The sequence below is a fragment of the Vipera berus genome (assembly GCF_964194415.1).
Source record: "Vipera berus genome assembly, chromosome: 5".
NCBI classification, from domain to species: domain Eukaryota; kingdom Metazoa; phylum Chordata; class Lepidosauria; order Squamata; family Viperidae; genus Vipera; species Vipera berus.
In genome coordinates, this window is record NC_138207.1 from 57,118,056 (window position 1) to 57,145,557 (window position 27,502).

The following is a 27,502-nucleotide window of genomic DNA, read 5'->3' on the forward strand; positions in this document are numbered from 1 at the left end:
AATTAAGGCAAATCTTAATCCTAGATTTTATGTTGTCCATCTCTGGTATACAGGGAATGCAAAAGAATGTAATAATGGATCTCTGTATACTGATTTAAATCATACTATTTTTCTGGTAGCTGAAATAGTCTTAATTTAACATTCTGGTCTAAAATTGGATATTTATGATCTTAATGAAATTAAGCTTTATCTTTCTAGCCAGTCATACAGTAAATACAAATTGTACATATACATTTGCAAATACAGTTAACATTCCTTTGTGATCCAAATAATGTACAAGGTAGTTATCGTAAAATATAATATATGATTAAAATCTTGTACATTATTTGGATCATTTATTTTTAGTACAACCAATAACAATGCTTCATTCTTCCTCATTTAGAAGATGCCAAAAGAACTGGTTATACCACTGCCAGTGATAACAGTTTTAAATTGCGGAAAATCATCACCTGGAAAACTGAATTTAATGAAAGAAGTGATGCTGATCCCTCCTGCCTGGTTAACAGTTAAACAAGTACTGCATGCTGTTGTTCTAAGTTGAGAATGATAAATAAAATGTTGAAAATCATTCAAGTACATTGTATTCGCCTTTCAGGATGGAAATGCTGTTTATCACTGTTATTTATTGAAAGTAAAGACTTGGAACTAAATTCACAGTCTGTGTATGTGCAAGAAATCTCAGGGGGGGGAATTAAAAATACTGTTATGTTGATCAGACTATGTAAAATGTCTATCCAGTAAATAAATATGCAGCATTTCATCTGCATGATACATTAGATATATCTATAGCTATAGCTATAGACATAGGTATAGATAGTTACAGTAGCCAATCATTTTTCTGGCATTTATTTATTTGGGAATTTCCAGTGCCTCTTACAGTATAATGAAGGAAAGTAAGTAAAAACAACATTAGAAAGATTGAACAGAATTTGCTGTGCAATAAAGTTTCACATTCCAAGATGAAAAGTGTTAACCTGGTACAGAGGAGGCATTAGTTTCATGAACAATTATTAAAAATGTCTATAGTTACAATGGTTCTAAAATGGATTTGAGAAATAGCTTTGACAGATAAATCTTGATTCACCCCAATAACCTTTGAATAAGTTTAAAGAAAAGATATATGATGACACAGTCCTCCTGCATTATGGCCGAAACCACAAGTAAAAAAAATGTGATAGTAGGCTATGCAGAAAGTGAGACTACTTAGATATGGTTATCAGTTTTTGATTGGATAGACTATTAGTTACCAAATATATAATTTCTGCTAAAGGAAAACTTGATTAACATAATGTGTCAATCTATTATGCATCTTAGTATGTGTAAATGTAATTAACTCTATTGTCTTAGTAGAAGTTACATGCTGACACAATTGTTAATTTTGTTCATCTCACAGTGTTATATAATAATAAGCAAACCTTTAATAAATCTGAAATCTAATCATAATGAGAGATATAAAATTAAATTAGTCAGCATTAAAATATAATTAAATCTGTATATTCCTGTACTAAACATGGGTAAGAATTAGTTAAAATGAATGGCAAAAAAGAGTTTTAAAATTGTCAGTGAAAACAATGCAGTGTTTGTGTGAGACACACCACTCTGGGAAATGCATTTCACAAACAGAACTCCATCCAGGCTGAGGATATTTTTGTAAAAAAAAAGTGGCTTCTCTGATAATCTTAAAAGCATGAGCTAGCTGATACAGGAAGATGGTCCTCCTTGACATTATTTGATATAGACTTGTTTATATTTCATTCAAGGCCAAAGCATAATCCATAGAAGAAGTCATTGTTTTTCAGTAAAATGGGATTTAGTGAGATCCTCTTAAAACAGAAATATTTCAGAATTCAGTTAGCTTCTAAGAAATGCTAGAGCAACATGGATGCCTATTTTGAGAATCTAGTTTTACTTCTGTCCAGGATTCTAGTGCCTTGTTCACCTTCCCAACCCATATTTGCTCATTTATGCTTACTGATACTTTAATGAACCTAAATCTATTGGAAATTCCAGGCTGAGCCTGAGGAAGGACAAATGCACCATCAATCACGAGTCCCTTCACTCCCTCAAGAGATCTATTTATTTATTTATTTATTTTAATCCCATTTATATCCCGCCCTTCTCCGAAGACTCAGGGCGGCTTACAATTTAAGCACAAACCAATGTGCTTAGCAATAGCCTTCATTCTATGTATATGCCTGCTTATTAGGGCTTTCCCCCCCCAAGCGGCATTATTACAAAGTCAGCTTATTGCCCCCAACAGTCTGGGTCCTCATTTTACCTACCTCGGAAGGATGGAAGGCTGAGTCAACCTTGAGCCTGGTGGAATGCGAACCTGCACTAATTGCAGGCAGCTGGTGTTACTTAAGGAGGCATTAGCCCACTGCTCCACCAAGGCATCTAAGTCCAGGACCCCTTGAATGCCTTTCTTGTCTCCCGCTAATTTCCCTTGACTGTTAGTAGCTCAGATTTTTGTAGAGAGCTTAACCTTGCAATAAATCTTTGTATTCATTTGATCTGTCTGATTCTCCTGATTTCCATGGCACTTGACAAAATCATAATGATGAAAAAAAGAGAAAATGTGTCTTGGAACATTACAGTGCAAATCCCAACCTTTTGTACTTTTATCACAATGTCATAATGCACGTCCATTTTTCCCCTTACCACACAATGCTGATTCCAGGATTAACCTTCCAAGTTCAAGGTTGAATTACTAATTACATAAACCTGTGATTCTCCACAACTTCTGATGCAATCTGAAGCTAAGATCTTTAATCTCTTATTAAAGAGCATACTTGTGATTTTATGGAAAAAATCAATCATTTTTAAAGTTGAATTTCCAATGGAAAAAAGCATGTGATTGAGGGAATGTTTTATTATTATGCAGGCCATAACAAGATGTATGGATATTCAGAAACAGATTTTGAAATTGATTGAAAAAATGAATAAGGAGGTAAGTCAACAATAATAAAATCTATTTAGGACATTCAAGAATGAATGCTATTACTTTAATAAATAAATAAATAAATAAATCACAAACGCACATGCCCTGTAATGGAATTTGCCTCTGGAGAAGGAGTGTGTGTGTGCGAATCCTGGCAGGAGCACCATGGTTTCCCAAGGAGGAGGCAGTACATTTCAGAAAGAATCCCAAATTACGAGATTGCACAGTCCTAAATTGGATGGGGGAGAGATTCAGGGTGATAAATCTCACCTTGTTATATGTGTTAAGTTAGAAGATTATAGCTTTAGTCTGGCAAAATTCTGTCTACTAGTTGAAAGCAAATTGGACTCGATTGGATTTCAATTTCATCTTTGGGCTTAGGTCTAACATGCCCACACTCATAGGAAGGAAAGAAATATCAGGAGGATCGCAAACCTCATAGTCTGTAAAACAAAAATAACTGTAGAGAGAGGGGGCAAAAACAATCCAACAACAAGCTACTGTTTGAGTGAGGAAACAGAAATTCACCTGAGAAACGGGATGGAATGAAGAGATGTGGCTGGTTGTACTAGAATTGTCTTTGCATTTTATTACAAGTTGCTATCTTAAATTAATAGATGTTCATTATTTATAATGCTGAGTCAGATAATTGTTGGCAAGGTACACTTGAATATTGCATTTCTATTTCATACTCATAGGGTTGTATCATGTAAAGTATATATTCATTTTACCTACATATTTTACCATGATGAGTCTCATGCTACAATTGTTGACAATTTTTCTGCATACTATGCTTTCCTAAACACTTTGTTCTTGAAAAATCCTTTGCAACAGTCTGGTTCTGCAATAGATGACAAAAAAGCTGCTTCACGAGATGCAGGGAAAAAGACGCCGGTAAGGAGAAAAATAAAGTCCTAAGGTTAAGCATGATGAAAGTTTAAGATTAAAATCATATGGGAAAAAGCTTACTAGCCCTCCCTGACATATTGTAATTTTCATCTTATTTGCTCTAAGACTGCATCCTTGCAAATGATATGAACAAACATAGTAATTGGCTTCATGTCCATCTGGTCACAGAAATTGGAAATAATAACTAGGATTCTTGTAGGTAATGATAAATTATATATAGTTGAAATATTACAATATTACCATGATTTGACCTATGAAATGACCATACAGAGCCTTAAAGGAGTTTAGAATATCATCCATATAGTTTTGATGGAACGGTTGAAGAATGGCAGGCATTCAGAAGTTAACAGACTATTTTTTGTAAGTTAATTATTATTATTAATATATTATTTATTCACAGCTTCCTGTTCCTAAAAAAATATCCCATTTAGGTTGTCTAGTAATGGGATACGAAAGTTTAGAACAACCACTAACTTTGATCCAATCAGCATGCACACATCTTTCCTTGGAATTAGGAACAGATATATACTTGGGGATAAATTGTGCTGCTCATGAACTAATGGATTATGTAAGTTTTATTTTCAATTTTTTCAATAATTTATCATTAGCTTTTCCTCTTTGGGGGGAATGTATTATGATAGTGGATGTGATGGCATGATAATGGGGCAAATGTGTTAAAAACATATTGTTCATCTAAGATACTAGAGCTTTGTAAAAGCTCAATATATATAATTCCACAATTAGGTTTGACCTTAACTTATTTTTTTAAAAAAACAATGGCTAGCTTTATATTTAATATTTTGTCAATATATTACACTCTAGAATAAAGGAAAATATGAAGTAATTGTTGGAACACCCAAATCTGCTGATGAAATGGTGGATATGTATCTAGATCTAGTTAAGAAATTCCCTTCTATTTTAATTTTAATAGATCCATTGAGAAAAGAGGTAAGTTCCTTTTACTTATTACACAGATATATTTAAATTTGCATTACTTTTTTAAAACAGCATCTAAAAATGAATCAGACATGTAGATGATGTTTTAGGAATCTTGCATTCTAAAGAAAAGAATAAGACATAGATGAAGGAAATTACACTGAGCTTCTTTCTCCAACAGTAACACTGGACTAGTCTTAAATCTAACTGAAATGGATTTTACAGCATTGTACTTAATTTCCATCGATTTAAAAATAATTTAAATGACTCATTTATCTAGTTTAGTTCTTAGTTTAATGTATATAAGCTCCTCTTACCTTGTTCAGTTTGATACCTGCTCTTCTTTGTGAGATTTGAGGGAAACAACAGTAGTTTCATCCTGAATAACTGTTTACCAATGTATGTAAACTGGATTTAAAACATCATTTTCTAATCATTTACACATAGAATTACAGTTGTTAAAGGGCCTTTTTGAATTTTGTTTAGCTGGTATTTTAGGAAGTATAAGCCATAAGATATGTACGTATTGCTTATGCTGATATCTCACATTGACTATGGTTATAATATTGTAAGACCTAAGAATGTTATTCATAACTAGGGTTTTTTATATCTCCTTATTTTATAATGTGAAATATTTATTAATTTGATTTTTATCTCATTTTATTACTTTATTACTTATTAATATCAAGGTATTATTACTTTACAAGTAACTCAAGATGGCGAACATACGTAATACTTCCACTTCCTGTTTTCCCCATAACAGCCCTGTAAGATGTGTTGGGCTTAGAGAGATTGATTGGCACAATGTCTCCCAGCAGGCTTTCATGCCTAGGATGAAACTCCTGGTTTCTAGGTTACCACCTTAACTAACTTTGCTTCTGATCCATGCCACAATGTTTACTTGTTAGTTAAACTTCCCTAACAGAATTATCTCTGATTCCTTCTTAATATAAACTGCTAAAATTTAAGTTTAAGTTTAAGTTTTATTTAATTTGTATACCGCCCTTCTCCTTGGTAGGGACTCAGGGCGGTTCACAGGGCATATATAAAAAAGACAATACAAAAATTAAAAAAGATTAAACCCATGCCCAATTAAAACAGTAATACAAATCTAAAACAACAAATTAAAACCCATAATCCCCCGTCAGGCCAGACCAGCCATTTCAAATAGGTGGGTCTTCAGGCCACGACGGAAAGTTCGGAGGTCTGATGCCGTCCGGAGCTCTACCGGCAGTTGGTTCCATAATGCCGGAGCGCCCACAGAGAAGGCCCTCCCCCTGGGGGCCACCAGTCGGCATTCCTTGACTGGCGGCACCCTGAGGAGGCCCTCTCTGTGGGAACGCACAGGGCGGAGGGGAGTTGATGCCGGCAGCAGGTGGTCCCTGAGGTATCCCGGACCCATGCCATGTAGGGACTTAAAGATCGTAACCAAAACCTTGAACCTCACCCGAAAGACAACTGGTAACCAATGCAGCTCGCGGAGCAAAGGTGTAACATGGGAGTACCGGGAAACTCCCAAGACAACTCTCGCGGCCGCATTCTGTACCAGTTGGAGCCTCCGAGTGGTCTTCAAGGGAAGCCCCATGTAGAGAGCATTACAGTAGTCAAGGCGAGAGGTCACGAGCGCATGAGTGACCGTACACAGGGCATCCCGGTTCAGATAGGGCCGCAACTGGCGCACCAGGCGAACCTGGGCGAAAGCCCCCCTAGTCACGGCCACTATATGATCTTCCAAGGTAGGCCGTGAATCTAGGAGGACTCCCAAGTTGCGAGCCCTATCCACGGGGGGTAAGAGCTCACCCCCCATAGAAAGAGATGGAACATTTTGAATGTCCCGGGATGCCGGAATGTACAGCCACTCAGTCTTGTCAGGGTTGAGTTGAAGTCTGTTCCTCCCCATCCAGACCCGAACCGCCTCCAGGCAACGGGACATCACAGCGAGGGCATCACTGGGGTGGTTTGGGGTCGAAAAGAAAAGTTGGGTATCATCAGCATATTGATGATACCCAACTCCAAAACCACGAATGATCTCACCCAGCGGTTTCATGTAGATGTTGAACAGGAGAGGCGAGAGAACCGACCCCTGAGGAACTCCACAAACGAGAGACCTAGGGGCCGATCTCTTCCCCCCTGCCAACACCGACTGCGAGCGTCCCAGGAGATAGGAGGAGAACCACTGAAGAACTGTGCCTCCCACTCCCAATCCCCTGAGACGCCGCAGCAGGATACCATGGTCGATGGTATCGAAAGCCGCCGAGAGGTCTAATAGGACTAGGACAGAGGAATATCCCCTATCCCGAGCCCTCCAGAGATCATTCACCAGAGCGACCAATGCCGTCTCCGTGCTGTACCCGGGCCTGAAACCCGATTGGTAGGGGTCCAGATAATCCGCTTCATCCAGGACCAGAGGGAGCTGATGCGCCACCACACTCTCGACAACCTTCGCAAGAAAGCGAAGGTTGGAGACTGGACGAAAGTTGTTCAAAACAGCTGGGTCCAAGGCAGGCTTCTTGAGGAGAGGTCTCACCACCGCCTCCTTCAAGACGGTGGGGAAATAACCCTCACTCAAAGAAGCAGATATAACCGCCTGGAGCCAGCCTCGTGTCCTCTCCCTAGCTGCATAAACCAGCCAGGAAGGGCACGGGTCCAACAAACATGTTGTTGTGACTCAGGGCCAGCCTGTGGGTCCGACAGCCGGCTCCGATGTATCGGAGGACTCAGATGTGGGGGAGGAGGGAAACGAACCGGCTGATGATGATTTGGAGGCTTTGCAGAGTCCTCAGCCGGGGACCTCTTCTCAGCTGTGTGAGCCCGAGAGTGCGGAGGATGATGACCCACAGCTGGCCCTGTTCAAGGACGCCCGACGCAGGAGGCAGACGAGCAGGGACAAACAAAGAAAGACTATGGGACTCCTCGGGAGGAGGCACAGGGAGACCACGCCCTGAGCTCTCTATAAAAGAAGTGTTTGGGGAGGGGCTGGTTGCTGAAAGCAACTTTTCCGCTTGAGAAGACAAGCTCTTGTGTTTTTGTTAACTGCGTAATTAAATCTTGGCAGAAGCCTTTTAGCCTTGGACGCTTTCCAGACTCTTCTTTTAATTAGGGGTTGCGAGAAGAGGGCTGGTTCAGAACAGTTTGCTTTCAGCCACCCACCCCTTAATACTACGATGGAGCAGCTTCTTGCCGAGAATGCCCAGCTCAACCAGCAACTCACCTTGCTGGCCACTCAGGTGGCACAACTGCAGGCTCAGGTACATGCTGCCCCCCCACCCAGGAGGAAATGTCAGATAGCTATGCCGGATAAATTTGCTGGTAAACCAGAACTGTTTCCTGCCTTCCTGGGACAATGCCAGCTTTATATCAGCGTGAGAGCAGCTGATTTCCCCACTGACCGAGATAAGGTGGGATTCGTGTTGAGCCTTCTGTCGGGAGATGCAGCTCGTTGGGGCACGCCTCTGTTGGCACAGCCTAGCCCTTTGTTGGATAACTTTGGGGGGTTTTGTGACCATATGCGCCTCATGTACGAGGACCCGATTAAGGCGCAGACCGCCACCCGACGTCTGAAAGCTTTGAGGCAGGGTCTGCGCCCCCTACAGGCCTATATCAGCGATTTCCGGCTGCTTAGCCAGGATTCCGCCTGGAATGAGGCTGCGCTCGTGGATGCCTTTCAGGATGGCTTGTCAGAGGAGATGTTGGATGAGCTGGCCCGCGTGGACATTCCCTCAGACCTGAATGGGCTGATCCATCTTTGTCTGCGGATCGATGCCCGGCTGCAGCAGCGTAAGAGTCGCCGTGCCACCCCACAGACCCCTGCCGCCCCTGTTGTGCGTGAGCCCCCAGTCCAGAGGGAGGAGCCAATGGAGCTGGGTGCCGCCAGGTCCCGTCTATCGGTGACGGAAATGGACAGACGACGATCGGAGGGGTTGTGTTTTTACTGTGGGGACCCTGGACATTTGGCTGCTTCTTGCCCGAAGAAGCGTCAGCGGGCGTCAGTGACCAAGCCTGCCCCGAGAAAGTCCCCTGCTTTGCTATCGGGAAACGGCCCGAGCCCGATCTAGACGGTGTGAAAGATCGGGCGACCCACAACGATCACGCCGAGCGACGCCGTTCCGACGGTGCCTGTGAACCTCCACGGCATTTGATTTTGGAGGCACGACTGATCCTTCCTGGCAAGCCAGAGGGGATTCCGGTCCATGCCTTAATTGACTCTGGGGCTACCACTAACTTTATGGATTCGACCTTTGTGGCCAAATGGGCTGTTCCCCAGTGTCCGGTGGATCCGCCCATGCTTGTGGAGACCATCGATGGTCGAGTGCTCCTGTCCGGGCCTATCACGGCCGCCACGCAAACCGTGTGTATGGCCATCAGTACCCATGTGGAGGCCATTCAGTTTTACGTCACTTCGGATCTGCACTTCCCCGTGGTCTTGGGACTGGCGTGGCTCCGGGCGCATGATCCACAGATCTATTGGTCTCAGAACTTGGTCACCTTCCCATGTTTGCAGTGCGTGGACCACACCCGCCATATCTGTGCCGGCCAGGTGGAGGGTTCCTCAGGGGTTTCCTTGCCTCCCGTACTGTCCGACTTTGCTGACGTGTTCAGCGAGTCAGAGGCGGACCAATTACCCCCGCACAGGCCCTACGACTGCTCCATTGACCTAGTCCCTGATGCGCCTCTCCCAGTGGGGCGTTTGTACTCCATGTCGGAGCCCGAGTTGGCTGCATTGCGGGACTTCCTGACAAAGAACTTGGCTCGTGGATTCATCCGGCCCTCGTCCTCGCCAGTGTCTGCGCCCGTGCTCTTCGTCAAAAAGAAGTCGGGCGAGTTACGGCTTTGCTGTGACTACCGGAAACTCAATGCCATCACGGTGCGTAACCGCTACCCGCTGCCCCTCATCCCCGAGCTCTTGGACCGACTCCGGGAGGCTAAGATCTTCACGAAACTGGACCTGCGTGGAGCTTACAACCTCGTCAGGGTTCGGCCGGGTGATGAGTGGAAGACGGCGTTTGGTACTCGCTATGGACATTTCGAGTACACGGTGATGCCGTTTGGCCTGACCAACGCCCCCGCTGTGTTTCAGCATTTTATGAACGACATCTTTCGGGATCTGTTGGACCAGTTTGTTGTGATTTACCTGGACGACATCCTGATTTACTCCCCGTCGCGTGAAGTGCATTATCAGCATCTCCGTCAGGTCCTGCAGCGCCTCCGGAAACATCGGCTGTTTGCCAAGTTGGAGAAGTGCCAGTTCTACCAGGTGACCATTGATTTCTTGGGCCACCGCATTTCTCCTGAGGGCATCGCCATGGATCCAAGTAAAGTTGAGTCGTTGCAGAGTTGGCAACCCCCGCGTCGCGTGAAGGATGTTCAGCGACTTCTTGGATTTGCCAACTACTATCGGACATTCATCCCTGGCTTTGCTGCCTTGACAGCCCCCCTCACCCGGCTCCTGCAGAAGAAGACTCGGTTCCAGTGGAACGCCCCCGAACAACAGGCGTTCCAAGCTTTGAAGGACGCCTTCATGAAGGAGCCCATCTTGAAGCATCCTGACCCGCAACGGCCGTTTGTCGTGGAGGCGGACGCCTCCGACAATGCCATTGGGGCCGTGTTACTCCAGGCAGCGACGCCCAACGGTACCCTTTTCCCTTGCGCGTATCACTCTCGGAAATTGAACCCCTCGGAGCGCAACTATACCATCTGGGAGAAGGAGCTGCTGGCCATCAAGGCAGCGTTCGAGGCTTGGAGGCATCATTTGGAGGGGGCGCGGCATCAGATCGAGGTCCGGACGGACCACAAGAATCTGGAAAGCCTGCAGACCGCTCGGAATTTGAACCAACGCCAGATCCGGTGGTCCCTCTTCTTTGCGAGGTTTGACTTCCGGGTGCGGTACATACCAAGCGGGCACAACCAGAGAGCGGATGCTCTGTCCAGGAAGCCCGAGTACACCCGAGTGGAAGACAAGCTTCCGCCCAGGACAGTGATCCCCGTCGAGTCTTTTGCTGCGGTACGGGAGCCGGTGGATATACGGGCTCGGATCCGGGAGGCGCAGCAGCAGGAGGCGTGGGTGGCTCAGCGGAAGGAAGAGGTGGGGCCAGATTCGCCTTGGTCGGTCACGGATGGACTCCTGTATTATCGTGACCGGCTCTATGTTCCAGGAGGGCCACTCAGGGGACTCGTCCTCAGCCAATGTCATGATAACCCGGCTGCGGGGCATTTTGGCCTGTTCAAGACTCTGAACCTGGTCTCCCGTACCTTCTGGTGGCCCCGAGTCCGACACGATGTCCAGTCTTATGTCACCTCCTGCGTCCCATGCAGGCAGGCCAAGTCAGCGACAGGGGCCCCGCCTGGTTTACTGCAGCCTTTGCCAACGCCCAAGAGACCCTGGGGGGCTGTGTCCATGGACTTTCTGACGGATCTACCCCCATCCTCCGGCTTCACGACAGTGTTTGTGGTGGTGGACATGTTGACCAAGATGGCGCACTTCATCCCCTGTCGCGGCTTACCGTCAGCTCGCGCCACTAGTCGCATGTTCATCCAACAGGTGTTCCGGCTGCACGGCCTTCCCGATAGAGTCGTCTCCGATAGGGGGGCCCAGTTTACAGCCCGCTTCTGGCAGGAGTTGATGCGGGCGTTGGACATTAAGGTTTGCCTCTCGTCCGCGCATCATCCTCAGACCGACGGGGGTACCGAGAAGGTCATCGGCATTTTAGAGCAGTATCTGCGCTGCTACGTTAACCTGCAGCAGGACAATTGGGTGGACTACTTGGCCATAGCCGAGTTTGCCTTTAACAACTCGCAGCACACCTCCACGCAGATGACACCGTTCTTGGCCAACGTGGGTTATCACCCCCGGTTTTTCCCCCTTTCTCCCGTGGACTCACCGGAGCCGGCAGCGAACGAATTCATGGCGGAGTTACAGGCAATCCATCGGTTGGTGCGACGGCAGCTGGAGAAGGCCAAGGCCGACTACAAGAGGTTCGCCGATCGGTCGAGAAGGGATACGCCTCCACTATCGGTGGGGGATCGGGTCTGGCTGTCCACCAGGAACCTGCCATCCACTCGGCCGGCGAGGAAGCTGGACCACCGTTACCTTGGACCGTTCCCAGTCGAGGCCGTCATCAACCCGGTCGCCTATCGTTTAACTCTGCCACGTTCCCTGCGCGTGCACCCCGTCTTCCATCGGTCCTTGCTGGTCCCCGAACGACCGGCCTGTCCACTTCGCCAGGCGGAACCTCCACCATCAGGAACTCGTGATGGAGACAGCACCCCCGAGTACGAGGTCGCCAGCATCAGGGATTCCCGCTGGCTGAAAGGTCGCTTCCAGTACCTGATCGAGTGGAAAGGGTACGGGCCGGAGGACTTCACATGGGAAGACGCGACCGCCGTTCATGCCCCTGCGTTGGTGACTGCTTTTCACGAACAGTTCCCATCCCGACCGCATCCGGATCGGCAGACCCGGGGGAAGGGCCCTGCGGTGCGGGATAGTGTTGTGACTCAGGGCCAGCCTGTGGGTCCGACAGCCGGCTCCGATGTATCGGAGGACTCAGATGTGGGGGAGGAGGGAAACGAACCGGCTGATGATGATTTGGAGGCTTTGCAGAGTCCTCAGCCGGGGACCTCTTCTCAGCTGTGTGAGCCCGAGAGTGCGGAGGTTGATGACCCACAGCTGGCCCTGTTCAAGGACGCCCGACGCAGGAGGCAGACGAGCAGGGACAAACAAAGAAAGACTATGGGACTCCTCGGGAGGAGGCACAGGGAGACCACGCCCTGAGCTCTCTATAAAAGAAGTGTTTGGGGAGGGGCTGGTTGCTGAAAGCAACTTTTCCGCTTGAGAAGACAAGCTCTTGTGTTTTTGTTAACTGCGTAATTAAATCTTGGCAGAAGCCTTTTAGCCTTGGACGCTTTCCAGACTCTTCTTTTAATTAGGGGTTGCGAGAAGAGGGCTGGTTCAGAACACATGTGGAGGAGCTCAGCCTCCCCATAATCCTGTCCACTTCATCAGGGGTCACAGAATCAAACTCTTCCCAGGTAACATTGACAAGACCGCCCGTGTCCTGATCGCCTGACTCTGCCCAGCTGGAGTCCAAACCGGTCCGAATCCGAGCGATTTTATCCGACAGATGTTGGCTAAATTCCTCGGCACGACCCTGCAAGGGATCCTCCCTCACCTCCTGATTAAGAAGTGAGCGAGTCACCCTAAACAAGGCGGCCGGGCGATTATCTGCGGACGCGATGAGGGTGGAGAAGTAATTGCACCTCGCCACCCTCATCGCTGCGAGATAAGACCTAATGTAGGTTCTTAACCGCAACCGGTCGGGTTCGGATCGGCTAGACCTCCAGCAGCTCTCTAGGCCCCGTTTCCGACGCTTCATCTCCCGGAGCTCCGCGGAAAACCATGGAGCTCGCTGGGATCTGCGCCGGGTCAGGGGCCGCAAGGGTACAACCCGGTCAAGTGCCTCAGTGGCTGCCCTTTCCCAGGCTTCCACTAAGGCATCCGCCGAGCTGTGAGCAGTGGAGGCAGGTGGGGACCCCAGCGCCGCTTGGAATCTATCAGGATCCATTAAGCGTCTGGGGCGGTACCATCTAATTGGCTCCGTGCCCCCACGGCGGGGGGTGGCAAAACGGAAGACCAGCCGCAGGAGATGATGATCGGCCCATGACAGGGGCATAATAAATGGAGAGCCCCCACCTAGATCATCCAACCACCGTCTAGATAAAAAAATCAGGTCAAGGGTGTGGCCTCCCTCATGAGTTGGCTCTGAAATTACTTGCGTCAGGTCCATGGCCGCCATGGAAGCCATGAACTCCCGAGCTAGCTCCGATGAACCTCCCAGGGATGGTAGATTGAAGTCTCCCAAAACTATAAGTTTGGGAAACTCAACCACCAAGCCCGAGAGGATATCGAGCAGCTCGGGCAGGGCTGCCGCTGTGTGACTGGGCGAAATGTACACCAGCAGCAAGCCCAACTGCGCCCCAGGACCAAATCTCATAAAGAGAGACTCACACCCGACTATCTGAGAAACGGTGGCCTCCCGCGGGCATAAGGTCTCCCTAATGGTAACCGCCACTCCCCCACCCCTACCATGAGCTCGTGGCCGGTGTAGCACCCGGAAGCCTGGTGGGCAGAGGTCAACCAAAGGGACCCCACCCTCTGGGCCCAACCAAGTCTCCGTGATGCAAGCCAGGTCCGCATGCTCACCCTCAACTAAATCCCTAATGAGGGGAGCTTTATTAACCACGGACCTGGCATTCAGGTACACCAGCCGGAGCTCAGGAGGCTGCACATCCTCGCTCCCGGGATCTCGGGGAAGAAGCAGAGGGTCGGAGCGCCTCACCGCTTGCAAATAGCGGGGACGGCCCTCCCGGTAGTGATACGGCCCCCTGTCTATCCGCCTGCTGCCATTCCCCGTCGTGGGAATTGATAATCCCACGACCCGCTCATGAGCCCCGGCGACAACGCCACCCCGTTCTCCCCCCGTGCTATCAGACCCAAGGCTGGTCTGAACCATGGTAGATCGGCCACCCCCCATAGCCAAACAACCGGTATCTCCCACCCCGCTCCCTAGCCCTATAAAAAATTTGGATAAAAAAATAATCAGAGGCTTTCTAGATTTACATGAACAGCCCCTGCCCCTGCCCAGCCATCTCTCAGAGACCAAAAACTCGGGCCCGTCATCAAGGTTATCAACGTTTAAGGAGGCAGGTCACACCCAGGAGAGGGGGGCACCCCTGAGGGCGTACAAACGCGTGCTCGTATATTGCCGCATAAGTATAAAAAGTCCAAACAGTCCAGGATAGGCATCCCTGAGTTGTCCATGGGAGGATTGAACATGACAGAAGTCTGGATCCCCACCCAACTTCACTGCCACTCAGTTGGGTGGCCCCCAAGACAGGCCGCAGCCTGTTCTCTCACAACGGGTAGAGACTCCGTTCCTGGGGGTGGACCAGGTATCCTCTGGGTAGGCAGACCCCATAGAGCTCCCACCTCTATGAGGTTGCAAATGGAGAAGTCCAGCCACTCTCCCACCGTGGCCGATACCCAGGTATGTCGAAAGTCCAAAGGGAGAGGGGAGAGGATAGGCAGGCAAATGGTAAAAAGTGTGTCCAAGGCAAGGAGGGTAGGCAGGCCAGAATAAAAATAGTCTAAATCACCGGCGTCACTGCAAGAGCAGTCCAAAGATGATACACAATGCAGGAGCCCCATGTCGTCCTTGCTCCGGTAAGATAACTCCCGGTCGTCCTCTTCGCCACCCAAGCGGTCCGAAGACGCCGTCGCCATAAGAGGCGGCCTGAAGCAAGGGTATAGGTCAGTTTAGTTTAGACAAAACTAAGAGGTCTTATTACTGTTTTGCCAGGGGTTGGAGGGATGAAATTGTAGAGTAGCTGTAATAGTATGTGGGAAAGACATTGGAAGACGGGGCAAAGAGATGCTACCAAGTGAATGGTCAAAAAAGGGAGAACGTAGTCCACAGCTGCTTAGCGGGGCTGAGCAAAAGGCTGGATATCAGCCCTTCTGTTAAGGCTTCTAGATAAATTTAAGGTTTTTATTATGCAGCTTTATTCATTCTAGTACTGAATTTACTGATGTTAATGTTAAAAGTGTCTCATTTTTTAAGAAAAAGAATTCTGGCAGTACTTTGCCTTCTTGTTTATAGCTAATGCTTGAAACAAATTCCTTATGTGTCCAATCACTCTTGGCCAATAAAGAATATTCTATTCTATTCTATTCCATTCCATTCCATTCCATTCCATTCCATTCCATTCATTATTTGCTATCTTTACAGGACCGCCAACAATGGATCCATCTGTGCAATGTTTTGGGTTCTAAATGTTATTTAATTGCAGAAGACTCATGCAAGAATTTGACTAAACTTCTGGGTTCTAAAAAAAGCAATATGCCAAAATGCAGTGGTCTTGTCTTAAAACATATCAATGAAGCTAAAATTTTGGACCTTGTACAAATGACCCAGCGGTTAGAGGGTGAGGAAAGAACTGTATATCAAAATTCAATAGTACCTGTAAAAATATAGAACTTTTTATATTTAGTAAAATATTTAATAATTAAAAATCAAAATTTGATTTCATTATGGATTGACAATTGGGGATCATTTTAAAATATGTAATTTGAATGTTTAGATATAATTCAGTTTCAAATAGTATAGAAAATTTCATGTATCTCTTGTAGTATTGGTTTGTGTCACATATTTCCCATCATTCTTCATGGACTTCAAAATGTAACAAAGATTTTAAAATGTTAACATTCAGATTTTTATTTATATCAGCTAGAATTGTTCATTTAAAGAAAACAAAAAAAACTGTATTCAACAGGAAAAGATTCACTACTTTTATTTTCAATATACTTCTAAAGTGATTGTCTCTACTGTAACAGTTATGGGGAGTGTTAAAAGCAAGTAATATTTTAGCTTTGCTAGAGTTTGCTCACAATCCAATACAGAATGATTAAATTTAAATAGATGTAAATGTTCAACACTGCTTGGGCTGTGCGCAGATGATTTTGTACAATATAAATGTCGTAATAAAACAAAACTAGATTGCAATAGAATAAAAAAAATGTTTGCTAAATAAGCAAATAATTGTGTATTTCCAGAAGGACAGCTATGTTAGTTTGCTACAGCAAAACTATGATAAATTTAGTCTTTAAGGAATTATCTGTTTAATGAAACTGAAACTTTTCTGGACTAGCATCTTTTTATTAGTCCACAAAATTTAAATTTATAATAAATTACTAACTCTGGAAGATGCTATAAGACTTTCCAGTAATTTTACAATTAAGACAGAGATGTTTTTCAAGCTATAGATTTGTAATGAAATTAAAAGCCCTTGCATTCAATACAGGTTGGAGGCACCTTTCCATCTTAGGAAGTCCAGATGGAGAATCTTCTGATGATAGCCTTGCAGACCTGGTATGTATGGAAAACTCTTCAATTGCCCAAAGCTTTTTATTTTCATCTGCTTCGTAGGAGAAATGTTTATCTAGTGGAGAGACATATAACCTTTGAGGAAATTGGCTTTTTCAAGAAAGTTGCCTTTTAAAGAGATAATCTTTGAACATTCAAGGCCAAAACAGCAAATAGTAGGCAAGAGAAGCATACTGCAAATATGTAGGGTCTCTTGCTGACATTTTTAAGGAAAAGTTGAGTAAATTATTCAAACGTAGGGCAGCAACAGTATTTTCTTGTCTTAATGGATTGCAGTTGATTTCTTTGTATTAAAGTATAATTACATAGAGGATGTCACTTGAAATGATGACTTACTTAAATTAATGTGTCAATTTTCTTTCACCAGTCCTTCATTTATTCTCTTCTGCCTCCTGCAGTCTCCCAGATCCCTCCTACTGTAGTCATCTGGGATTCCTTTTACATCTGCTTCAGCTTCCTATCTCTTCTCCTTACTTACTACAGCAATGCTGACTACTCTGTTAGAAATACCTGAACTATTTTCTCCCCCAAATTGGGCAGCCTAGTAATATCCAGACTGTTAAGTTACAATGGTGCTTTTTTTCTTCCTTTGTTCTGTCTCCTCCTGATAGTTAGTTGATAACTTCTGCTTACATGTAGGAAACAGGTAAATTATCTGTTAGAAGCCAGGTTTTATTTCATTTTTATTTATTTATTTTTCTGTTTTTTTATTTTCCTCCCCCTGCATTTTATTTTTTTTTAAGATTTTTATTGATTTTTTCCCATACATTCAATAGTATTTATTCAACAAATATGCTGTCTGAGTTTACATTTGCTATATTTAGTTCCTAATCCTTTATTCTTTCCTCTAGCCATCGATAAAATAAACCCCAAGTTTGATAATATTCCGTTTCTTCTTTTTCTTTCAGCCTAGTCAGTCTATCCATCTCCGCACATTCTAATATTTTTTAAATTATTTCTTCATCTGATGTTATTGCTTCATTTTTCCAATACTACACAAATATAATTCTTGTCACTGTTGTAACATGCAAAATCAAATATATGCTTTGTTTATCAGTCTTTTCTGGCATTATACCTAATTTAAAAAGTTCAGGTTTAAAATCTACGTATTCTCCCAACATCTTTTCTAGCCAAGCATGTATCTTTTTTGGTACATGTCCACCAAACATGGTAATAAGTGCCTGACTTATGTTTGCATTTCCAACATCTATATGACATGTTTTTAAACATTTAGTCTTGCTGGTGGCAAGTGCCATCTATAAAACATTTTATATAAATTTTCTTTATAAGAGGTTTACATTGTCAGTTTATATTTTCCCCCCACAAATGTTGCCATTTTTCTAATTCTATATTGTATCCAAAAACTTTTACCCATCTTATCATTGTTTCTTTAACTTGTTCGCTTTCCAGTTTCAAAGTTAATAGAAAATTATAAATTTTCTTAATTAGTTTCTCATCAGAAGTTAATAATATCTTATCAAACAAAGTTGCTCCTTGTAAAATCCATACAGTTTAGCATCTTTATCTTATCTAAGTTGCATTTGTAAATGTGCCCACCATGATAAATTAATACCCTGGCAATACATCGTTAAAGTCCAACAACATTTCTTCTGGCATGGCCTCAGCAGAATCAGTGAGTGTGGCTAATTCTGTGGATCACTTCTCTATTTTCTCAAGGTCGATTCAGCTGCCCCTGCTTCAAACTTATCAGTATGAGGTCTGTTGCCACTTGGATTTAAAGCAATAGTTCCCTCATGGAGAGACTGAACCAGGAGTGGGTGCAGCTTCCCTAAGCAGAAGACACATATTGGAAATATTGAAAAACTTCTCAGGAAGTGCATCATTCTAAAAAGCATTGAGGGAATTATGGACTGCTTCAAGGATAACAAAATTCACATACATTGCCTTCTTGCTGGCAACCACTCTGCATGTAATAAATCAATCTGAGTATACTCGCAGCAGAGCAGCTGGCTCAGAGACTGCTTAACAGCTTTTCTATCACTCCAATGTCTTCTATTCCTTCTGTTGTCATAGATTTGCAAGGTAACCTGGTTGGTCTGTAACTGAGATTATAATGGCACCTCTAGAACTATCTGATTGAATGTTGTTTTCTTTGTGGATATTCTTTCCTCTCTCGTTTATAGGAGAGAGGGGCCTATTCTAGTTTCCATTTCTGCATTAGCCATTCCATGTCTATGATTATGTGTTTTCCTGTGTCCTTCTGCAATGTTTGTTTGACTACTGATAAACTTTTATTTAAATTTATGATTTAGCAATTAAAAATAATGGACTTTGGACAAAACTTTATAAATATGATTAAAACAATATACAATAAACAAACAGTCATTGTGAATGAAGATTATACAGAAAACTTTGAGATAAGAAAAGGTACAAGGCAAGGATGTCCATTATCTCCATTGTTATCTATTTTAACTTTGAAAGTTCTAAACAGAAATATTAGACAAGATACGGAAATTAAAGGACTAGAAATAAAAGGTTAAACATACAAATTACAAGCATTTGCAGATGATTTGGTATTTATTTTAGAACAACCCTTGGAGATGATTCCTAAACTACTGGGAAAGATAGAACAGTATGGAGAAATAGCAGGACTGAAAATAAACAGAGAAAAAGCTAAAGTAATAGTTAAAAAATCTTTCAGATAAACAACAACAAAAAAGGTCAGAAAAAATAGAACTACAAATAGTTTAAAAGGTTAAATACCTGGGAATATACTTAACAGCAAGATGTTCAACGATAAAAGAAGATAATTATACAAAATTATTGAATCAAATAAGAGTGGATTTGGAAAAATGGAAAAGCTTGCAATTGTCAATATTAAAAGGAATTGCCACTGTCAAAATGAATATATTACCGAAAATTTTATTTCTGTTTCAAACAATACCTATAAAATTTGAGAAAAAATTCTTTGAAGATTTAAATTCATTAATTTTGAAATTTACTTGACAGGTTTTATTTCATTATACTTATCAGATTTACTCTAATGTTGCAATTTAAAAGTTATATGAGTTTGATGATTAAACTGCAGTCACAATTCAACTGAGATTTTTGCTGCTTTAAGAGACAAATAAGCAAATCTTGTATTAATATCTATTTTTAAAAAATCCTTTAATGTAATTAATCTGTGAAAGGAAAAACACAAGAATGAAATACACACACGTACATACAGTAGAGAAAGAGAAAGTAATAGATAGAAATAGATGAAAGACTATTTTTTAAACAAAACATTGATTACATAGAATAATATTGATACTGTCAGTTACAAATTCAGCTCTTTAATTATGAGCTTTCATGTAGGGTTGAAATATACATGACTGTAATTAAAGCCCCTATTTAGTCATCGTCAGCTTAGTATTAATAAACTACCAAAGTTTTCAGCTATGGGCTTTTCAAAGGAATTTATTTGTCTTAGGCTGTTGGACTGGGAACCAAATTCATCAAACTGGGAGGTCTTTCCCGTGGAGAGAGGATAGCCAAGTACAATCGACTTCTTGCAATAGAGGAAGAATTAAGCAAGAATGGGAGGCTTTGTAAGAACCTCTTTCTTACTTTGTTTTCTGTGTTTAATGAATAAGAACCCAAAGATTGGAGAAAGTGACTGAAATCACTCTGCAGGAGGAAAAGGGAATCAAAAGACTGTAAATAAGCAGTTGCAAAAAAAACCAGGATGACATTTGCCATGAGATATATTGTCCCGATGACGAGTTATTTATCTATTTATCTGAATGTTCAAGTAAAATTTCTTGGAGGGAATGGGCCACAACAGTTCTTTCTCCGACATGCTTAATTGGTTGAAATCATCACCAAGGGAGAGTGTTTTCTGAACATTCTTACGTAGATGAATATTCAGATGTTGTGGAGGAAGCTTTAAAATGCGATGGTTTTCCATATAAAGATTCACAGACAATATTATATCTAAATTGCATGTATTATGAGGGGTGACACTAGGGAGATAGTAAAAATGGGGGATGTGACATGAGCTGCATACAAGAGGTTCAGCCCCTGCAAAATTCAATTAAAACTATTAGTTTGAATTGTTTTAAAACGCACATGCTGCTTCTTCGAAGCCTGTTTTTAATTGATCCACAACAATGGGCTAATTGACAAAAATAAAACCAGAACATAGAAAACTGGTTCAAGCCAGTCCTGGTAATTTGACCATAAAAAAACAAAGTACTAACTGCTGTGGTTTGTAGGGTAGCATTCTCCAATCTGGTGTTGTTTAGATGCATTGGACGACACATTTCAGTGTGACCAATAACAAGCTAAGTAAGGGTTCTGGGAGCAGCAGTCTCAATGCATTTGCTGTTGAAAAATCATCTCTACAATCTCAGAGAAAAAGCTCCCAGCACCCTCACTTAGCCTGTTGTTGGTCACACTGAAATATGTCCTCCCCGAACTGCCCTACAAAGCACAACCAGTTAGCAGGTTGTTTTTCACAAATTGGCAGGTCTGGCTTGAGCCAATTTCCTCTGTTCTCCCTTTATTTTTGTCATTGATCCATTGTTCTGGATCATTTAAAAACAGGGTTTAAAGAAACAGCATATATTCTTATAATTTTATTTAAAATGTTTGGATTTTTTTCCTTCTAATAGTTTTGCCACTTTTCCATAAAATGTCATTGGAATGATCAGTGCTTGTTTGCACCGTACAAACCTCTGGGTGTAATTATTTCCTTTGCTTACTTTTTATACATGGCGAAGGATAGGGCAGAACTCTTCTAACTTGCAGATACGAGCAGATAAGCAGACATTTCATTAAACTGTTTCCAAAATTAGAACATGTTTGTGTTTCCCGTGTGTTAATATTAGAATGGAGCCCCGTGCACATTTGTACTGTACTCAATATTCATATTTTCCTCTTGTAAAAAATGAGCTTGAAATTTACATTCCTTGATGAATGGAACAGGAATAGATGCAGATAAATCTTCCATTTACTACTGCAGTCTATCATAGCGATGGGCAGGAACAACAACAAAACTTATGTAATGTGGCATGTACCTAATCAGAGGTAAAGGAGATATTTAAAGTTACCCAAAAACTTTCTCCTTTAAAATGTGAACATGAATTTAAAACACTCGATGCTCTTTTCACTATATTTGTTATTTGGTTGTGTATTCCTTTGCAGGTGAAAGAGATGAGTATGAATTCATTGACCTTACTGAAGAGGAAGAAGAGGAAGAGGAAGAAGAGGAAGAAGAGGAAGAAGAAGAAAAAATTGATTATACTGATTCTCCTTCAGGGAGTACACAAGCTGTAGTAGTCTAGAAATTAATGTTTCAGATTTGTCATTGGTTAATTCAAGCTGACCCTGAAATTCTTTCGAGAATGCATTGCATCTTTCCCAAGATAGCAACAGTGATAAAAATGTAAATTTATTTCTCTTATTGTCATTAAAAGTTATTTTATTTTTGGTTTTATTTGGTCAATGACTGAATATTTCCTTCTTTCAATTCTATTTGTTCCTATGCTCAGTTCTGCAGAGATAAAGAGTGTCTTCTGGTAAAATTTCTTTCGATAGGAGAAACTAACAGTATATATTATAGAACCGATTATATGCATATTATAAAATATGCATTCATTAAATTCGACTAATACAAGTACTTGTTTGAACAGTAACCAGTCTCGATGTGGGGTTTATCATAAAATTCTTTGTTCCAAATATGTATCATTCTAATAATTGTCTTTGTTTTGGTGTTATTTCAATTAAAAAGTAACCATCTGAAATATTAATTGAAACTATTTTTATTAGAATATTAAAATTATATGAACAATTAAGATCAGTAATAATGTTTCTGGGCCAGCCAGTACTATGGCTACCAACTAGAGGTTTGCAGAATTAGTAGAGATTCCTAGTGCAGTATAATATAATTTATGGTGACTCCCCAATTTTTCTGAACGTCTTGTAAATTTTTATGTGAAGAATGAAAACAACTGCAACAGAAACAGCAAATCACAATATTTAACCAGGACATTTTTAATAAGCAGCATCAAAAGAATAATATATTTCATACAATGGTTTGAGAAGAAATGTGCCTTTTTAAAATGTTTGTATTTTCAATAATTCCAAAAATATACAAATTATCATATTAAATTCAATATAAGTAAACTAATATAAATGCAAAAATCAGGAAAAAAACATTTTTCCGCATTTACAAATTATTCATTCACCATTCAAATCATAGAGTAGAATTCTTTATTGATCAAGTGTGATTAGACACACAAGGAATTTGTCTCCAGTGCATAAGCTCTCAATGTACAAACATAAATCATAGATCATAAGTCATAGTTATAATCAATAATCATGTGATACATCCCAAAGAATGCATTCAGGAAGAAACCCATCTGATTTTCATGGAATTTAACTCCAAATGGAAGTCTATACAAAACTTATGGTTTCTTTTTTAAGTCAAGCATTAAACATGTACATATCAAGTCAAATTAATAAATTAGATTCAACCTTAGTCCTCACTATTAATCACTGTTTCCTATCAGAAAGTTCTTAACAGTGCACTCAAACCCATATTAAATTGAAAACTGCTGAGGTTTCATCACAATTGTCCATTATGTTGGAAATGCATAGTTTTAGAAACGTGAATAAACTGTAAAATTGCATTCAAGGTAGCCTGTTGCATATTTATCAATGTTTGCATTAGAAAAATGAATGATGACCAAATATAGTAAATCAGCTATTTTGTCTATTTCCTGAATAGGGTGACATATTCAATGCATCTGCTGAGCTACAAGAACCCACTGGCTACTCTCAGGGATCTTACTAATGGCCAGGTAAACATCATTTGGCCAATGCATATTCCATACTCTCCTTACCATGACCTGAAATAATACTGTAGGTAGAAATTCATGTGGAGGTGTATTACTGATATATTTTAATATTGTAGAAACAGAGCAAGGCACATATACATACACACATACAACACATATAGATAACTACACAGGATGTGACAATATGAATTCAATCCCAGGCAAGTGTACTCCAAATTTGGCCATGTACAAGGATTCAAATCAAACATCACTGTCTAAGCCAACCATTTCAAATAGCATCCCTTATACTGCTGGGAAGTAGTTGACAAAATCAACAAGACGTAACTGGCAGTCTGTTTAGTTAAAAACAGTAACCACAAACACATAAGGAATAAATGCCATGTAATCTTCTTAAGTTACGTCAAAATTAACAAAAATGTCAAGTTTATTTTCTGATTGCTGAAGACCACAAAAACTGTGCATATAGCATTCATATAAAAATCCTGTGGATTTTAGCCTCAGTTCAATACCAACAAGTACTAATGAATAGAGTCCATTATTAAATATGCATTTATAGCATTTTTTTCTGCAACTAGATATAAGCTTTAAGACTTGTGGCAGCTTTAAGACTTGTGGACTTTAAATCCCAGAGTTCTTCAACCAAATTGAGAGCTGAAGTCCACAGGTCTTAAAATTGCCAAGGTTGGACATTCCTGCTCTAGAGACTGTATAAAAGGCAGGAAAACAAATGTGCAAGAAACTATATATATTCCCTTCCTTATGCTTGCCTTCCTAGCTGAGCAATCAGTGTCACTCTTTTTCTAATAAGAGAAATATTTCAGCTACTCTGAAATGCTTTATAAATTGCATAGTTCTATGATTCCCACTGCTTTTCTTAGAGGAGACCTTGTCTGGTGAAAGTTAAGGATTGAATAACTCAAAAACTAAGTCTAAATTCTGAAGAGAAGTTTATTATAGAAGATGACTATCTTGCATATAAAAAGCTCTAAAGGTTTCCCAGTTTGATTAAGTGCCTCATCTAATCCCATTTATTCTTTCCCAGTGGGCTAATATAAAGCCTAGTTCCTAGTTATAAAATTATGATTCAGGATCTCATGCTGTTCTTCAACCCCCACATTTGGTTGCTGTCCCCATCTTTCTGTATCACATCCTGTTGTTTCCTATAGAAGATTCATATTTTGTTTTGTGCTCACATAAATCTATTTTAGAGATATGCTTCAATTTCATTCTGCCTATAATATATAGCCTGAAATCCTACACCAGATTATTTAGAATTAGGATTTATTGAAGTCCGTACCTATTTCTGTAAACCAATTAACAAGATATGTTAATTATTTAAAAGGTGCCATAATGTAAGAATTTACAATGTATTCAGGTAGAAAGTAGGCACTTTTTAGACATGGCATTTTCTTCTGGATTCATACGAGATGTCTCTTTTATTGGGCTCCCTGTTACAATATATTTATATATAAATATCACCGAACAATGTTTCTTCTTCAAAGTACTGTTCTTCCTAAATGCCTAGATGCATTTATTAAAATGCTTGCAATAATTCTGTGGCCTCTGGAACAGTTCTTCCCTCTTAATTTTTTTGTATGGCTTAGAAATCCAATAATTGGCATGCCCTCCCAGAAAAAACTTCATGTGGAGATATATAGGAAGAGTTTAGATACAAAAGCTATAAGAGCCAGTTTGATCTAGTCGTGCTTAAGGTACCCGACTAGAAATAATAATAAAAAATCTGCGAGTTCTAGTCCCTACTTAGGCATGAAAAACTGGCTGGGTCATCTTGGATCTGTCATTCTCTCTCAGCCCAGCGCACCTAATGGGGTTTGCTTTAAGTTACAAAGTAATAAAGGTGGGATCATAAGATCTAATAAAAAAATCTAAGCTCTCTGCCCCAAACTGGCCAAAAAGATAGGAGGATTGTTTTAGAACTGATTACTCGTATCCTATTGCTTGCAGAGGAAAAAGGTAATAATCACATACTAAATTTAACAACTGTTGATAATAAAGACAAAATAACCTGGCTAGTGGATGTGGCAGTACTTGGAGACAGTAGAATAGAAGAGCAAGAACTGGAGAAGATAACAAAATATAAATACCTGCAGCAAAAAAAGCAAAGGTAGTACCAATTGGGTGCAATCTTAAAACAACTGGAACAAAACAACACCACTAACATTGACAAAATCACCATCGGTCAAAAGGCAGCTTTACTCGCAATAGCTTACATCCTACAACAATATATTTAATACCATCAAACAACGTCATCTCCCTATCCCAGGTCCTTGAGAAGGACTCAATAAGTAGATAAAAATTCCAAATCCAATCTAAACATCTGGTGAACTGTGCAACAAAAAATAATAATTTAATATACTATATTTATAATAATAAAGGCCTGATAGCAATTTCACATTGTTGTGTATACAATAATAAACCGTTAATATTATTAAACAACATCTCCTATCCTAGGTCCTTGGGAAGAATTCAATAGGAGAATAAACACGCCAAATCCACTCTAAACATCTGAATGCTGTGTGACTAACCATAATAATAAGATACAGAGTGCAGTCACAGATATTTATTTTAACTTTTATGCAGTTAAAATATTTACTCAAAATTTCCTTCAGGTTTAGTAGAATATATTACCATTACTATTCCAGATTGCACAATTATTATTATTTTTTTACTTTGTAGTGGCAGTCCACAAATTATAAGATGATTTTAAAGAGTGACTCTTATAAATTGTGTCTTCTATTCACTAAAAACTGTTTTGTGGATGTCAGTTGTGTAAGAGCATGCCATGTATTTCCAAATTAAGGCTTGTTTTATTTATTTAAATTAGGCTTAGCAGGCTTTTTGGTCAAACTATAAAGTACTTATATAAAATAATATAGTTCAAATAAAGTTTAACATTTTGCACAATCTAGTAAGTGAATACCATATAATAATTTAGAAGGGAAAAAAACGAGGAAGAGGTGTAAAGACTTTGGATTCGATATAAACACATGAGTAAAAAATATAGCCCTTTTCCATATTCACAGACAAAACAACTGACAATCATTGAAAACAGAGTTCCAGAAATAGTCAATGCCTTTCGGCACATCAATTAACAGAGAGAGCTGTCGCTCTCTTTTGTTTTTTCAATCCTAGTGTCTTTATGAAGCTGTTGACCCTTGTTTTCAGTCCTGTTGCCTTGATCCATAACTTTAGGCATTTGTTCTTTGATTTTCTCTGGATTGAATAGTACCATGAATTCAGCTTGCTTTTCTGCATCAACAACCTTGTTTTTAAGCCCTGCATTCCTGGATGACCTAAAATTTTAAAAAAAAAACAACACAAAGGGAATATTACATGATTTTTTAAATATAAACAACCAGCTAGTCTTAACACGTGTTTGATATACAACCACAGTTTATGAATCTGTCTTTCATACTGTACACCCACAGTAACTGCCTTCTCACACAATTTCCATCTAAGAACTGAACAGAATGTTAACACCATCTCCAAACATTTATTAACACAGTATAAGAAATGATAGTTTACTGTGAGGATGCAAAACTACAGCAAAGTTCAACCATTCAATAGCTATTGCTACTTCCTGTAAATGAAATCAGTGAACACAACCAACCATCCTAGATCATTTTTTCCTAGCAACTAACAAAGATAGTACAAGTCTGCCTATGAATTTCCTCTTAGTAAAAGGCAAGTCAGTAGAATCCAAATATAGTAAGTAGTCCATGAGTTGGCAGCAGTACTGGTTATAATATGAACTTAAAACTGGCTGGACTAAAATTGGAAGTATTCGGTTAGTCATTTTTTTTTCCAGAAGAAACATCTCACTATATGTATCAGCTTAAATAAAAAGATGGTTTAATGACAGCTGAACACCTCAGCACATTAAACACTGTTATATTATTAAAATCAAGCTACCAACAGAGATCTATATAATAAAAACAAACAATCATAATTTAAAA

The 27,502-nt window shown here is 41.1% G+C and overlaps 2 protein-coding genes across 3 annotated transcripts in view; one reads left to right on the forward strand and one right to left on the reverse strand.

Annotated features, from left to right (window-relative positions):
• The window catches only part of ENO4 (enolase 4), a gene marked incomplete at both ends in the record, with an annotated part of 38,125 nt that extends 16,115 nt beyond the window's left edge, over positions 1-22,010 (forward strand). The window contains 9 exons of the mRNA XM_081329941.1: positions 383-514; positions 2,885-2,950; positions 3,776-3,835; positions 4,251-4,418; positions 4,673-4,798; positions 15,568-15,763; positions 16,640-16,707; positions 20,156-20,273; positions 21,871-22,010. Coding sequence (XP_081186067.1) covers positions 383-514; positions 2,885-2,950; positions 3,776-3,835; positions 4,251-4,418; positions 4,673-4,798; positions 15,568-15,763; positions 16,640-16,707; positions 20,156-20,273; positions 21,871-22,010 — 1,074 coding nt within the window. The remainder of the gene's footprint in view (positions 1-382; positions 515-2,884; positions 2,951-3,775; positions 3,836-4,250; positions 4,419-4,672; positions 4,799-15,567; positions 15,764-16,639; positions 16,708-20,155; positions 20,274-21,870) is intronic.
• A 712-nt stretch (positions 22,011-22,722) lies between these two features.
• SHTN1 (shootin 1) overlaps positions 22,723-27,502 on the reverse strand; it is a 100,348-nt gene continuing 95,568 nt past the window's right edge. For both annotated transcript variants that reach the window (XM_081328310.1, XM_081328309.1), the window contains one exon: positions 22,723-26,839. In XM_081328310.1, the coding sequence (XP_081184436.1) occupies positions 26,635-26,839 (205 nt within the window). In that variant the 3' untranslated portion in view covers positions 22,723-26,634. The remainder of the gene's footprint in view (positions 26,840-27,502) is intronic.